The sequence below is a fragment of the Pleurodeles waltl genome, chromosome 3_1, assembly GCF_031143425.1.
Source record: "Pleurodeles waltl isolate 20211129_DDA chromosome 3_1, aPleWal1.hap1.20221129, whole genome shotgun sequence".
Lineage (NCBI taxonomy): Eukaryota > Metazoa > Chordata > Amphibia > Caudata > Salamandridae > Pleurodeles > Pleurodeles waltl.
In genome coordinates, this window is record NC_090440.1 from 1,959,854,933 (window position 1) to 1,959,870,936 (window position 16,004).

Genomic DNA, 16,004 nt, shown 5'->3' on the forward strand with positions numbered 1-16,004 from the left:
AAGGATTTGCTTCTGTGGGAAATTGGCTCAGCAACATTTGGAACGGATTGTTACTAAAAATAGTAAAGGGAATATTAATAATATTAATTTGTCTATTTGGTTCTTGGGGAACATGGAAAGCTTTCAAAATGTTAAAAGCAAGGAACAAAAGAAAAAGAGAAGAGAAAATAGAGAACAAAATGGTGGAAATATATCGAGAAAAGTCAAAAGGGACTAAAAGAAAAAGGGAATTGACTGAAGTGCCAAATTACTATACAGAATTTTAATGGGATCAAATTTGTGGGTAGATTTGATGTGATGACATAATTAGTCATCAGAGGAGGGATTGATGACGCAGAAAAAGAAGGTCCGACATATATTCATACATATCGTATAATCAAAACATGTAATGTAGTGTGATTTTAGTAAAGAAAATAATGTACGAGGGAAATTGTGCCCTCGGGGTAGTTCGCCATCATTGTAAACGAGCTTTATAGTAATCCGTCATAATCGCAAATGTATGCCATGATTTCTTGTTTAAAAACTGTTTTGCTTAGCTTACATTTTGTACAGGCTTTGGCCTAGTTGCCTGGTTTCAAATTTTAACTGCGTGGTTTTTCCTTGAACTAATGAAACATATATTCTTGCTTGAAGTTGTATTTTTCCAGTAGAGCTGGCTGGTACACTTATCTCCAAGGTTTCGTGCTAGGCCGGTTTCATCCCCTTTGAAACAAGGTCAGTCTCTGCAGGTGCAGACAATGAAGGTACAGATAGTAAAATAATTGGCAAACCATGTTACAATTTGTGTTCCAAGGCTCCAAGGACAGTGTATGCATAAATGAGCGCTAGTAAAAGACAATTTTTGATTGGACAATTTGAAGCCAACCTATGAACCCTCCAATTGAAGACCCTGCAGAATTTGGAATGTTTCTTACTTAAACCCACCGGACAAAGAGAAGTCAACCATTTTCCTCGATGCCAGTTTGAAGTCTGATGCCAGACTCCATTTTGGACGACACCCTGATGCCCTTTTCTCTATCTGAGAGACAGAGACTTTAAGAATTCTCACCCTAGAGACTTTAACTTTGATTTGCCCCCGTCTTGCCCATGCAGTAACTTTGCCCTATTCTCCTTGCCGCAGCAAGGAAGTTTGCCCTTAACTTTGCCCCTTTGAAATTTGCCCCATGCTGATCAACCGGTACCTGAAGGACGAAGACTTGTCTTGAATGCTGATTGTATTTGGTAAATATGAAAGGATAAATGTATTATGCATTGAGTTTTTCCTTTTAGGTACCAACTGCTATTTTGATAGGGTCCTAGCTAGAAGTTTTCCAAATTTGTGTTGACTAAATTAGTTTTGCATGAAGCCCCACATGCCGATGCTAATTAGAGGTTAGTCGAGGTACTCATTCGATGTATCATGCTAATTTGAAATCTTGTTATGCTGACCAATGTATGCAATTAGTCAAATACAGTTAGTCATATTGGTGATTTGCATTGCGATAACAGAGTGTATCATTATTCAGATTTTACGTAGATTGCGTTTCTTCCGCCGTTATGGACAGCTAGTAATGTTCATATACATATATCAATTGGTTTTGAGACATATATATATATCGTGCTAGCTTTGTTAATATAGGGAAATAAATTCACTAACTTTTAATAAACTGGTGTGGTTATTCATGACTGAAAGGTCATGGTGCGCCGAAATACCAACTGTTATTGATTTCTGATGTGCTATATTGATCTATAAATTGAGTATTGATTACCGATTACAATAGTTATTGATTATTGATCTGAATGACTCGACTATTTAGGATGAGGAGAGCCCGACTCGGTTAAAAGATTCACCGACCTCCAACGTGTCCAGGTACAGGTAATTTATAAGGGCTGGACGCGTTATCAGTAGTTTTCCTTAGGTTCCATATAAGGTGGGACTCATATACTGAAGCCACACTCTATGTGAAGTCATCATACGAGCCGATAGCCCTTCTCAATTGCGATGTAAAGCTATACTCCTCCATCCTGGTCACAAGGCTGCATGGAATATGGCTGCGCCTCATCACTGATCGGGATTCTTCCAAAATAGGCAGGCAAATGACAACACCAGACTGGCCGTAGCAGTAATGGAAGTAGCCAAGCGGCAGAACCACCCACTCGTCCCTCGCTCCCTTGACTCGGAGAAGGCCTTTGATAGGGTGGATCAGCCGTTCCTAACTAAATCGCTGGATAAGATTCGTATTGTTCCTAAGATAAAAACGTTCAACCGGGCTAATTATCAAAAACCTACTGTTGAAGTGTGGAAAGAAAGCACAATCACCTATAGAGTCTCTATACCTACGCAATCGATGATGGAAATGAATTGCTTGGCTTTACCGACATATCTTGGCTCTCACTCCTCACAGAGAATACACCTACGAGATACAATGGGAGGGGGACCTCGGAGCTGACATCTCACGAGACACCCGGGCTGCCATCCGGGGGAGGGCCATGAAGTCCTCCCTATGACTACGCCTTTAAGAGAACTCCTATAAAATACTTACACATTGGTATCTCACCCCAACACGTCTTCCCAAGGTGTTCAGCAATACTGAGCTGTGTTGGAAGAGCTGCGGAACTCACACCGCCCTCCTGCCCACCTGGTGGTCGTGCCCTCATATCCAGTCCTTTTGGCAAGAGTCCCACTTCGCTATGCGTACCATAAATAACATAAACCTACCCCAGGATCTCCTTCTAATCTTGCTAGAGGCACGCGGGACCAAAAGAACATACCCCACACCTACTGTACTAGGCACATTTTTCTCCCATTTGGTGCTGGCTGTATGTCTGTGTATAGCCCAGATGTGGAAACAAGCCAAACTCCGCCCCTCAGCACGTGGTGGGGAAATATAAGGACTGGATATGCTGTGGAGAAACTGACAACGTCGCTACAGGATAGAGTTCACAAATTCGAAACTACATGGCGTCCCTTGTCACCTATAAACGAGAACAACAAATTAGAGGCATTGTATTGATAATGTCCAAACCTCAGAGATGCTTAGTCATGTGCTACATATCCTCCTCCGAAGACGATCTCTAGGTTTCAGATGTCGCCCACTAGAGGTCATCAGCCCAAATCCAGACTTTCACATTTTCATAATTTTGGAACTGTGCACTGCGACCAGAATTCAGATCTGGCACCATTCGGACTCATTTGTTCTGTGATCACACTATTCTCTTCTTCAGTCCTCTTACTAATTGTAAGACACAGTATGGTGTAGTACGTCACAGCACCTGTTTATTTCTCCTTCCCGTTCCCTTCTTTTCCTTTCCCGTCCTTGTTAAAAAATAATAATAAAAAAACTGGTTGCTGCATGAAATTTCGCCAATCTTAACATACTATAATACTCTATGATGTGTTCTTAAAGTTAAAAAAATGGTTAAAGTTGCCTTAATGGAAAAATATGTAAAATACTAACTTATAGTTTGGTGTTGCACACGAAGGGCACGAGTAATAGTGTCATAGTGACTATATTAGAAATATGATGTCACGTGACTGTACACCACAATGCCATGACCAATGCAAGTTTTCCAAGTTCTATAGATGCAGCAGAGCGTAAACTTAACCCAGTGAAAGAAAAAGATCACCGGACGGCTGCACAATGTCCCAGGGATCATGACTGTTGGGAGACAAGTATCCAAAAAAGAAGAAGAATCTCTCAAATGTAAATCCACCGTCAGCAATTTATTATGAAAAAATCAATCAATAGTAGTCGAATTAGAATAAATTCACCATCACGCTGTCCTGGCCAAATCTCTACGCGTTTCGGCAAACGCCTTCAACTGGACATATATTCACTTAAAAAAACCAAGGGATGTTATAGTTAGGCTAACATTTTAAACGCATCAAACCATAGAAATTCACCAGTTATAGTTAGTGTTATCTCAAGTAACTATAAATCGTGCCCTAAGGTAACTATAACTTGCACCCTCACCATGCACAGTTAATCACCCCACAGATTACGACACTCTTGACATCTTTGATAACATCATTGATAATATCACTGTAATATTTGCAGTAACATTTTTGATGAAAAAACTGCATGGCGAGAGCGCAAGCTATTGGTACTTGAGATAACTCTAAAACTGGTGAATTCCTATGGTTTGGTACGTTTAAAATGTGAGCCTAGCTATAACGTCCCTGAAACCTTTGGTTTTTTAAGTGAATTTCTGTGGGTTTTCTTTAAATTCTATTTTCTAACTGTAATAACCCTGTAACCTTAGGTTTTTACAGTGAATTTCTGTGGTTTTTTTAACGTATAGTAATTTTAATTAATATACGTTAATCCAAACAAAGGCCGTGCGCGGCGGTTGGCCATAGTGAGTGGCTGCATGAGAATGCCAGTGGGTCTGTGAGTGGGTGTGTGAGAGTCTGAGTGGGTCTGTGAGTGTCTGAGCATGTCTGAGTGGGTGCGTGAGGGTCTGGCTGGGGATGCGAGTGTGTGCGTGAGGGTCTGACTGGGGCTGTGAGTGGGTGTGTTAGGGGCTGGATGCATGTGTGAGTGGGAGAAAGACTGAAAGAGAGAGAAAAAGAGAGAGCAAGATGGGGCGTTTTTTAGGCTTTGTATGATGATATAATTAGAATGAGATATTTCTGTACAAATAGAAAAGAAAAATGTATTTGTCAATTAAACAGAGTACTTTACATGGAAAATAAACATAGAAATTCACTCAAAAAAATCAATGGTTACAGGGCCGTTATAGTTAGGGAATACAATTTTAAAAAAACATAGAAATTCACTGAAAAACAAAAGGTTACAGAGACGTTATAGTTAGGCTTACATTTTAACCCCCAGGGTGCCTGGGACGATCTGGTCTCGTCCTCGGCCACAGTTCCCGTGTGCTAGGGACGAGACCAGCTCGTCCTGCACCCGGACCACACCCCCTGTCGGGGATGGAAGGGGAATCATTTCCCGTCCACCCCTGCCCCTGTGACGTCTGATGACAGCTTCCAGTGAGGTTCAGAAGAGAAATGCAAAAGCATTTTCTTCTGATCACGGGCTGGGGCGGGAGAGAGAGAAACCTCTAGACACCAGGGATTTTTTTTTTTTCAGTTTCACGCAAGGGAAGTGAGCCAGCCCTTAGGCAAGTGTCTCTCCCCTGGGGGAGTGGGGGGGGGTGAAAGCCTACAATATACCAGGGAATAAAAAAAAATTGTGGGGTGGTAGCTACCAGCCAGTATAGGCATGGTTATGCTCCCACCCCAACTGAAGGGGGTAACAGTCTTACAGCTCCCCCCTGCACATTAAAACTTCTTATCCCATGGTAAGCAAGAGGACATTTGATTATTTGGGGTATTGGTTTTACATTTGGGCTATGAGAGCTTGGCTTACTCTCAAAATTTTCCCACTTGGAATGGTGAGGGCTGCACCTTTTGGGCTTTTGGACGCTGCCATGTAGAAAAATCTACAAGACCTAGACACATCTGAAAACTAAACATCTGGGTGAGTCCAGGGTGGTGTGCTTCACATGCACCCACACCATTTTCTTACCCACCATGCCCTGCAAACCTTCAACTTTGCTTGAAATCACACATTTTCCCCACATTTTTGTGATGAACCTTCCGGAATCTGCAGGAATCCACAAAATTCTTACCACCCAGCATTGTTGCATCTATACCGGTGAAAATTCGGCCCCATTTGTCAGCCTAAAAATGTTTTTTTTTTCAATTTGCCCTTTTGGGCACGCTTTGGTTCCCCCTCAATTTCGACAGGTTTTTGGCTCTTCCCTGTCACAGGCACTTGGCCCACCTATACAAGTGAGGTATCATTTTTATCAGGAGACTGAGTGGAACATTGGGTGGTGGGAAATTTGTGCTGGTGCAGTGATCCCACACAGAAATGTGGGAAAAACGTGATTTCTTTAGCTAGATTTGAGGTTTGCTGAGGATTCTGGGTAAGGAAACACTGGGGGACCCACGCAAGTCACACCTCCCTGGACTCCCTTGCGTGTCTACTTTTCAGAAATGTTTGGGTCTGGTAGGTTTCCCTAGATGGCTGCTGAGCCAGGACCAAAAACGCAGGTGCCCTCCTCCGCAAAAACAGGTAGTTTTGTATTTGATCATTTTGATGTGTCCACGTTGTGTTTTGGGGCATTTCCTGTTGCGGACACTAGGCCTACCCCCACAAGTGAGGTACCATTTTTATCAGGAGACTTGGGGGAATGCTGTGTGGAAGGAATTTCTGGCTCCTCTCAGATTCCAGAACTCTCTGTCACCGAAATGTGAGGAAAAAGTGTTTTCTTTGCCAAATTTTGAGGCTTGCAAAGGATTCTGGGTAATCTGAGCGCACCACAAGGCACCCCATCTTCGATTTCCCTAGGTATCTAGTTTAAAATAAATGCACAGGTTTGAAAGGTTTCCCTAGGTGCCGGCTGAGCTACAGGCCAAAATCCACTTCTAGGCACTTTGCAAAAAAACACGTCAGATTTCAATGTAAAAATGTGATGTGTCCATGTTGCGTTTCCTGTCGCGGGCACTAGGCCTACCCACACAAGTGAGGTACCATTTTTATCAGGAGACTTGGGGGAACACAGAATAGCAGAACAAGTGTTATTGCCCCTTATCTTTCTCTACCTTTTTTTCTCTACATTTTTTCCTTCCAAATGTAAGACAGCGTGTAAAAAAGATGTCTATTTGAGAAATGTCCTGTAATTCACATGCTAGTATTCAGAGATGTGCAAAAAAATACTGCTTCTCAACACCTTATCTTGTGCCCATTTTGGAAATACAAAGGTTTCCTTGATACCTATTTTTCACTCTTTATATTTCACCAAATGAATTGCTGTATACCCTGTATACAATGAAAACCCATTGCAAGGTGCAGCACATTTATTGGCTCTGGGTACCTAGGGTTCTTGATGAACCTACTAGCCCTATATATCCCTGCAACCAGAAGGGTCCAGAAGACGTGATGGTATATTGCTTTTGAAAATCTGACATAGCAGAAAAAAGTTACAGAGTAAAACGTGGAGAAAAACTGCTGTTTTTTTCACCTCAATTTCAATATTTTTTTATTTCAGCTGTTATTTTCTGTAGGAAAACCTTGTAGGATCTACACAAATGACCCCTTGCTGATTTCAGAATTTTGTCTACTTTTCAGAAATGTTTAGCTTTCCGGGATCCAGCATTGGTTTCACATCCATTTCTGTTGCTAACTGGGAAGGGGGCCAAAAGCACAAAAAAATGTAATAATGGGGTATGTCCCAGTAAAATGCCAAAATTGTGTTGAAAAATGTGGTTTTCTGATTCAAGTCTGCCTGTTCCTGAAAGCTGGGAGGATGGTGATTTTAGCACCGCAAACCCTTTGTGGGTGCCATTTTCAGAGAAAAAAACACAAGTTTCTTCTGCAGCCCTTTGTTTCCATTTAAAAAAAAAAAAATGTTAGCTGTATTTTGGCTAATTTCTTGGTCTCCTCCAGGTGAACTCGCAAACTCAGGGTACCTCTAGAATCTCTAGGATGTTGGAAAAAAGGACGCAAATTTGGCGTGGGTAGCTTATGTGGACAAAAAGTTTTGAGGGCCTAAGCATGAACTGCCCAAAAGAGCCAAAAAAAGGCCTGGCACTTGAGGGGGAAAAGGCCTGGCAGCGAAGTGGTTAAAATGACCAAACAATAGACATTCACCTTTAAGAGTTATCTAAAGTAACTATAACTCGGCCGTCGCCATGCACCTCTAATTACCCCACATATTACAGCACTCATGACATCTTTGATAACATCATTTGTAATGTCACTGTACCATCTGCAGTAAAATTATTGATCAGATAACTGTGCATGGTTGGGGCGCGAGTTATAGTTACCTTAGGGCACTAGTTATAGTTACTGCTAATAGCGGAGTTTTCATCTCTTTCCCTGCATCAAATATGCACGCAGGGAGAGAGATGAAAGCATTGCTCCCGCAAGTAGGGAGCTGCTATTTAAAGCAGTTCCCTGCTTGCATGAGCAGTGCTAGCTCCCGCAGGAGACAGGAGCCAGCTGGGACCTAGGGGGCCCTCAGGCGGTCCCCATAGGTGTATACTCAGAGCCCTGGGAACCCGGCAATATATGACTGGACCCCGGGTATGGGGTCCCCGGGGCTGAAATCAGCCAAGGTAGTTGGACCACATGGCCCCTGCCCCTTTTCAGTAAAAGTATTTGGCTCCAGGGAGGTGATGGTCCATTAAGTAGCCCCAAGGAGGTGATGATCCCCGTGACCAGGGAGACCTTGCGCTCCTCCCATTTATAAATATTTTATGAAGTAGCCGTGGGGAGGTGATGGTTCCCGGGACCCGGGGGAAGCTGTGCGTCACTCCTATGTGTTTTTTTTAGTGTTGTCCCAGGGAGGTGGTAGTCCCTGGAAATGGGGGGTGAGGCGTTGATAACCATTGATATCAATGTAACATTTGCTGTGAAGTTATTGAGAAGAAAACTGCATGGTGGGGGCGCGAGTTATAGTAACCTTAGGGCACGAGTTATAGTTACTTGAAATAACTATAACTGCTGAATTTCTATGGTTTTGTATGTTTAAAATGTATACACTTTGGTTTTATATGTTTGTGTGTGTGTGTATATATATATCTATATATATATATATACACATACATATTAAAAGTACGTAGATGTGGAGTTAGGAATAGTAAATCTGGACTTCCTCTGTATGTATTTACCTTTCAATGTTTTAGTCTTTGATATTTTTCTACGATATTGTATTTCGATAGTCTTAGCCTCGATGCCCCGTCTGGGTTTCAAACATGTGTCATGCATGTTACAAGTTCCCAGACAAATTGATAATAAGGGCACTCATACCAACATGTGTTTCACGGGTATTGATGAAAAAGATGCATGAATTGTTATTTATTTAACTCGATGCCAAGATGTAGTAGAAACATTTGTTTCGAATATGGTTCCTTTAGTTCTTGTGTGTTGCCACATGTCATGACGCCTCATAGCACTAGGCAAATAAAACAAATCACCACCACCAAATATCTTCTATTTTCTAGCATGTTTTTATTAATTCTTTCTAGGGAAGGTGCTTGTTAGTTCATTATTTTCGTAATCGTGCTGCAGTGAGAGCTTGGATTCTCTGTCTTTTGTAAATGTGATTGCAGTGGTGCAGCGAGTGCGGGAGGTTCTGCAGTGTCCATTTGTCTAGTCCCCTTCCTGCTTGTGCCCCACTATCCTAGTATTTTGCAGTGTAAATCGACTTGGTTCCACTGAGTGAAGATCTAGATACCAGCAAGGTACTTATCGAGAAGTAATGGGTGCTTCTTTCCCACTTTGTGACTGCATATATGAAACTTGATATTCTGTTGGACCGTTAAGCCAGATTTGTAATATTTTTCTAACTATACACATTGTTTAATGTATGTCTTCATCTCCCAAAGGTGCTAACCTTCGATGAAGGAGGCGTGAGTGGACACATCAACCATATTTCTCTTTTCAACGCTGTACGGTACTGTACCTTTCATTATCTAGACTTTAATTGCTTTATTCAAGTGAGGTCACTTCATAAGGGGCACCTTATTAACTCATAAAAGGAATGCTGTCTCTCGATAAATTGAGTAGTAAGTCCTTAAAGCAGGCCTAGTTAACACATTAGTGCTCTCTGTGGTCACTGGATTTTCTTCTGACTTTACACTATGTGACAGTGCTGTCATAGAGAATGATATTGGCTTTACCCTTCTTGGCACTAGACTTTGTGCGACTGTGTAATTACTAGTAAGCTGATGGAGCCTCTGTGCCACCTACACTGATGCCCTGAAGCATCTTTGTTTCTACTTTACCTTTCTCCAGGAAACAAATGTGAGTTGAAATGTCAATGTCTGTAGAGTTGTATGGGTTAGATTTTGGTTCTAACAGTTTTAGAAACTGGACATGATCCACCTTATGGAACCAGACCCACGCTAGCAGTGTAACTGTTTAAATCCACGAGATCCATCTTGGGCTTAGGGACATCAAGATGTGAGGTGGGGCAGGTTTGTGCTGGTTCATAAATGATGACAGGAGTACATCTCTGCTGGTCCACAACCCAGTCAATTATCTGTGGTGTTCTGGATCCAGAATTGTGTAATTGTCTGGAGTCAACACGGATCTTCGGTCACCTCCATTTTGGGCGGATCATCCCATTGTTAGGGGCAGCTCCTAACTTCAGTAATATAATCTCTTCCACAGATGATCTCAGCAGCAAGGTGATCCAGGTATGCAAACTTATCTCCTACCATAGAGTGAGCAACCATCAGGAAAGGTTCAGGTCCTTGCAGTGCATCTGCTGAGCAAAGATATGAAAGGTCTCCGTGATGTACAAGCAGCTGCTCATATGGTCCAGTTAGTGGAGGCTGATGACATTTGAAAGTGTTGGGATGAGCGAAGAGAGTATTTTGACCCAGTGACAGACACTGTGAGAAACCAGCAATGCCTTTAGGTTGAACACCAAAGCTGTCAATCATGGCTAATTAATAGTGAGAGCTCTAGAGGTAAGGCTGAAAGCAGTGTGAGTTTCTCACAGTGTCTGTCAGTGTGTCAAAAAGTTGTTAAAACACTAAGCTGACTCACTTTAAAGTATGCGCTATACAAGAGAAGTAAGCAAGACCGAAAAAAAGAAACACAACATGATGGAAATAGCTCAAATGTTTACTTAGCCACTGTCTGCTCATCCTCTGATTTCTTTTCTAGTTCATGGCAGCTCCAAGTGTGGGGATGCTGCTCTCGTGCTGTTTGTAATAATAACCAGCATGAGAGAAGCGCCAGTGGTTGGAGCGGGCTGGCTCAGCGTTCCTTGATACACTGGAGGCCTGTGTCTTTTCAACCAGCTGTCAGGATGGAGAGGTTTAAAGTGTGCTTGTTGGGTTGGCCATCGCAAGACAGCCAGCCAAACCAACGTGCAGATTTGTAGTGCCCACCATTACGCCTCCCTGCTGCTGGTGAACAGCAATGGCCCCTACCTGCCCTCACACTCGGCTCAAGCTGCCAACACTAAAAAATAAAATGGTAATAAAAAGTTGTACCAGTTTTTTTTCACATTATCGTCTGTGCTCGCAACAGGAGTGGTGGGGGGGGGAAAACAGTCCTCCACCCTTATGGAGGACCCACCACTGAGTCCAGTCCTTTGGTGGTCAGAGTTGAAAGCCTGAACCAACAAACATGGCTCTGCTTTTACTTTTAAGTCGTGTCCTAGGTAGGGAAAAGTCTATATTGCTCCTTGGTCATGTTTATGTGACTTCTGGAGCAAGGTGTAACAGCTGAGGCTGGTTTCGAGTGGTCGAGTTGATTTATTTGATACAAACAAGATAGAGCATGCTATTGTTGCTAGGCGACAGACATCAGTATATGGAGATAGAAATGGAATGGTTTTCACTGCATCAGAGAAAACCTACATTGAACAAAGCTGAATCCCTGCTAAGTATCACACATTGCTGCTTAGATTAATGCATTCTTGGAATTTCCTTGCTTTACTGCAGGGTCACTGATCACTCGTGCCAGTCAGTTGGCAGCATGCATTTCTTAGTCTCCACCCTACTGCAGCCGAGAACTGAGTTTGCCTGGCCTGGTCTTCCCCCTCCTGCCACATGCCTGGAGCCAGTAGAGAGTGCAGTTTTGGTCATGGCATGCCGGCAGTCTCTGAGTGAGCATCAAAGATGCTAACTGGATCTGAAGCTGGTCGCCTTACCCATCTTATGCTATAACTGGTGCTGTCTACTCTTGCACAATCTGCAAGCAGAGCTGAACTTCATGTACACATGGCTGCATGGTAAATTTGCAGGAGCCAGAGACTGTCTTTTGATGTCATACATTGTGAGGGTAGATGCATCGGCACCTTGCAGGCTATTAAGTGGAAGGCGCAATACCCTAGTTTTGGACCTGAAGTGTGCTACGCATCGGGGTCTCTACTGTGACGGCCTGCAAAAGGCACCTGAGCAGCTCTGTGCTTATGGACAGAGCTGTTGATCCGTGAATGCACAGCTTAAGCTTCCTGTGACAGCTTTTCAACTGGTGGTGTGTTCCATTGATCAAGAGACCAGTCCAGACAGTCTTGTGAAAAAAAGAGCTGCCGAATAGAGGCATTGCTGGACACCAAGTTGGCGAGCTTCCCCCCACTTCAATACCCCAGGCCTCCTTCATCCACATATTGCACCAAACATTGAAAATGTTTATACACGTTACTTATGACACCTATTGCGAGTGTTTTTCCTGCTGATGGCTGCCAAGCATACACATGCACTCATGGTGGCTATCTTAGTATGATTTTTTAAGCAAAAGAAAAACCATTGCATGATGGCCACTGTATGTGCATACACTTATGTGGCTGCCATCTTCGAATTGCTTGACCCCCAGAATAAGATACCCAAAAACAGTGTGAATGTTTGTCACAGCAATGTTTACAAGGCCATGTTTATGGTAATATTTTGTAACAGCTGGTGGGCAGTAACTGTTTTATTTCAAGCAACTCAGTTAAATGCTCTAAGGAGCAGTTCTTTTGACTTTTGTGGCCCCACCTAGTGTATCACTGTTGGAAGATCCCGAGCCTAAGAAATGTCTATGATTCAAACTGCAAAATAATACACAGACATTTAGAAACCAATAAGCATTAGACAAATATACAAATTCTGAAATATTGTATTAAGTTCACAGAGGAAAAAAATTAAAAAATCACGCTTTTACAGAGAAGGTTGGAGCTTTTCTTAAGTTTAGTTTTCCTTCTGAAAGAAGAAGCAATGTGCTATGCTCTAGCATATCACTCTGTCTTCTGAGCTCGTAATGCATGCTCTGTTCCTGTCGGCCCATTCCTAGTGCTGCTTCACTTCCGGCCACCCAGTCGTCCATTTTAGATTCAGTTTACTCTACTAGGCGCTGCTCCCGCGAATCAAGATACTGATACCTACTTAATTTTCAGCATCCAATTTCAAATTCCGTAATTTTTACTGTTTTAAAATGTTCAGTTTTGCTTTACATCTTTTGAATAACGTATATGTACTTTATCGACCTGCTAATCATATTTAATTTTCTAAAGCGCTGCCGACCCCCTGAGTAGGGATGGTGGACAGCCAGGGGTCCACGGACCACAGTTTAAGAACCGCTGTCCTAAAGTACTAAAACTATTTCGCTCGTTTATTTGCAGCTGAGTACATTTTGGCTCAGGTTTCTCAAATGTCAGAAGTGTACTCTGGTTATGACTAACGCTTAAGCAACGAGAAAATCCACCCATCCGAGTTCCCCGGTCTGCTTTGTTGATATCAACCAATGTACAGCACACAAACCTGTATCCCTTTATGGAAACTCAGCAAAGAAAAGCCTTTGGCCCACTTGGCCAGGAGGCTTCAGTGGTGGAGGGGCACACAGTTGTTTTTCTGTGAAAATTGGTTGGTTGCAGAAGTACTTTAGGGAGTGTGTGTGTCTGAGAAGGAACCGAAGCCAAGAATCACCGATGACGACATTCGCAGCAGTCTGAGTGACTCGATCTACATGGGGATTCTTTCTGAGAGACGAGACCGTTTGGCCACCTGCTTTGCACAGCCTCCTGTCACTGTGAGGCGCACCCTGCAGAGACTAAAAATAGATAAGTCCCCCTGGATTCTGGCTCTACCGAGGCTGAATATGAAGTTAGGTTACGTTATGTAGTGGTGGATAATGTTATGTCTGCTGTTTGCTCGGTCTCTTGCTGCTGTTTTGGTTAGCACAGTGGCGTCTGCCTGTTGTAATCTTCCCACAAGCATATTGGGGTCGGAAGAGTGCTCAGACGATAATTTTTTTACGAAGGCACTAAGGTCCTCATTTAGGGGTTGTGGGACTTAACCCCAAAAAGTAGTGGATGTCTTGCCCAGCAAACTCGCTGTTGCAAATTTCTTCTTTTCCCTTACCCTTCTATATTTTCCTAGTCTGTCGCCTTTGTCACCTTTAGAATGCCTTACCCCCCGGTGAGGTACTGCTGTGTACCTTCTGTTTCAGACTGTACTGGAGTAAGGTGGATATGTTTCCTTTTTCTTGCAGCCTGGCCCGAGTAGGAGTGGGTGCTTTACTGTACTTTCTTAGCACAGGTGTTGGTGTCAAGTGCTGATTGAGCCTCGTAAGCGACTTTTGATCTGATTTGCACCAAGCATCCTTACTCTTTGCACTGGTGGAACACACCTGTCTCCAGCTTCTAACACCCACCAACACTTTTCACCAATGTGAGTCTTGCTGCCTTGCTATTGGTAATTTGCAGTAATGAGCAGCTTAGCGGAGTCCATACTGCTGACCAACTGCAGGAGTATAGGGTAACCGCTGGCACCTGCTGTTTCTCCCTGTGGTTGGTTCTGCAGTTGTAAGCCTGCATAGTGTTTCAGCCTCATGGACCTGTGCAATAGGTTGGCCGGAGCACATGGGCTGCTCCAAGAAAGAGGATCATTGTTGTTGACTGCCAAGACGTTTACACAGCTGTAAGGGTGATCACTTTTGGGACATGAAAACGTCTTTCCAGTCACAATATTGAAAGTAAGTAGAGTGTTGTTTACAGCTGTGTGCCAGCAGGAAGGATATGTGTTTTTCTTTGAGCTCTGTTATCGTTACATTTTGTTGGATTCAGGATTTAAACGAGGCAATTAATTTATCACTAGCAATAGCTGACAATCGGTACATGCCATTAACATTCCAGTAAATTAACTTATTTTTTTAGGATTCTTGTGTAGTGGACTATTGACTGACACCAATATCAAAAGATCAATCTGAAGTAGAAGATCTAAATTAACCTACAGCTCTGATTAGTAACTATGCACCAAATCACATATATGCACACTTAAAACAAGTTCATTGGCTCATAAGTGGCGATTACACAGTTATCTAAGCTTATTGATGTAATGATTGAGAATCTTGATTAGGGTGAAAATTCATAAAATCCTTTCTTGCCTGGACTCCCAGATCCTCATTTCCATGACTAGGTGAGGAAGGACTCTGAAATTCAACAGACAGTGGATTGTGCTTTTGTTCCACAAAGGGGGTATTATAATCCTTTTGAAACAAAGTTGGGCCTTTCCTCACATCAGTAATATTGTCATTATTGGTAAGCACAACCAATTGCTGTTGAGTAGAAAATATAATTTGTCTTGAAGCCTTTTTTTGTTATCCTACACTTCTTTCATTTTCCTTTCTTCTTTTGGATATTAATTTCGACTTCCTTACATTTTCCACTCCAGGGTCCTGCGCAGATTGTGTAGGTGAAGTTTGTGGCGTACCTTTGAATTGTTTATTAAAAATCGAAATATTCTGAAGAAGAACATTGAGTTTTATAAAGGGAGGGGTCCTTATCATTACTTGACCTTCTTAAAAAAAACAGCTACGCAATGAATATATTTTCCCAGCATTTCCTTCCTTCTGTCACCTATTTTTCTTGAAAACTGGTTTTCCATCCTGTGTAGCCATACTCCTTTTATTTACTTTTTCATCGTATGTTGACTCAGGAACCATATCTTGTGAGCTTAGATCAGCATTGGCTTGGACCTGAAGACCTCTAGTTTTTCCTGAAAATTTAGGGCATTTAGAGACTGCGACTAATATTGTGCTAGGGCTTCCAAAATATGATCAGAATGAGAAGTGGTTTTCTTCAAGAACTTTAAAATGGAGTCCAGAATTCCTTACAGTATTTATAGGGCCTCTGATAATTGTACATAATCTACTAGAAAATAAGGGGAAACATTCAAAAGAATGTCCAGAGTGTTAGATAGGTTATCTTTAGGGAATTAAACATGGCTCGTTGTACTATTAAAATACCCTAATGTTTATTTTGTCTCGTTAACAGACACTAGGGTTTGGAAAATCTAAACCAACACCTAGCAGAGCGAATTCCACTAAAATTAAAGTTGAAGCTTGCATAACACACTCAGTAGCTTATTAGACATTTTGTCAACGGAGGGGCCTATATTTCCTTCTGATGTAAAGATATTAATATTTCAATATTGAAATTGCCTTGAATCGTTGACACGTTGATTCCTGTGATTCTTTAGCGTTCATATAAGCAACGGATATACTAACTTTTACATC

At 42.3% G+C, this 16,004-nt stretch overlaps 1 protein-coding gene across 1 annotated transcript in view; it reads left to right on the forward strand.

The window, feature by feature from the left end:
• The window catches only part of PIGL (phosphatidylinositol glycan anchor biosynthesis class L), a 421,207-nt gene that overhangs the window by 332,834 nt on the left and 72,369 nt on the right, over nt 1-16,004 (forward strand). The window contains exon 4 of the mRNA XM_069226325.1: nt 9,380-9,447. Within this exon, the coding sequence (XP_069082426.1) occupies nt 9,380-9,447 (68 nt within the window). The remainder of the gene's footprint in view (nt 1-9,379; nt 9,448-16,004) is intronic.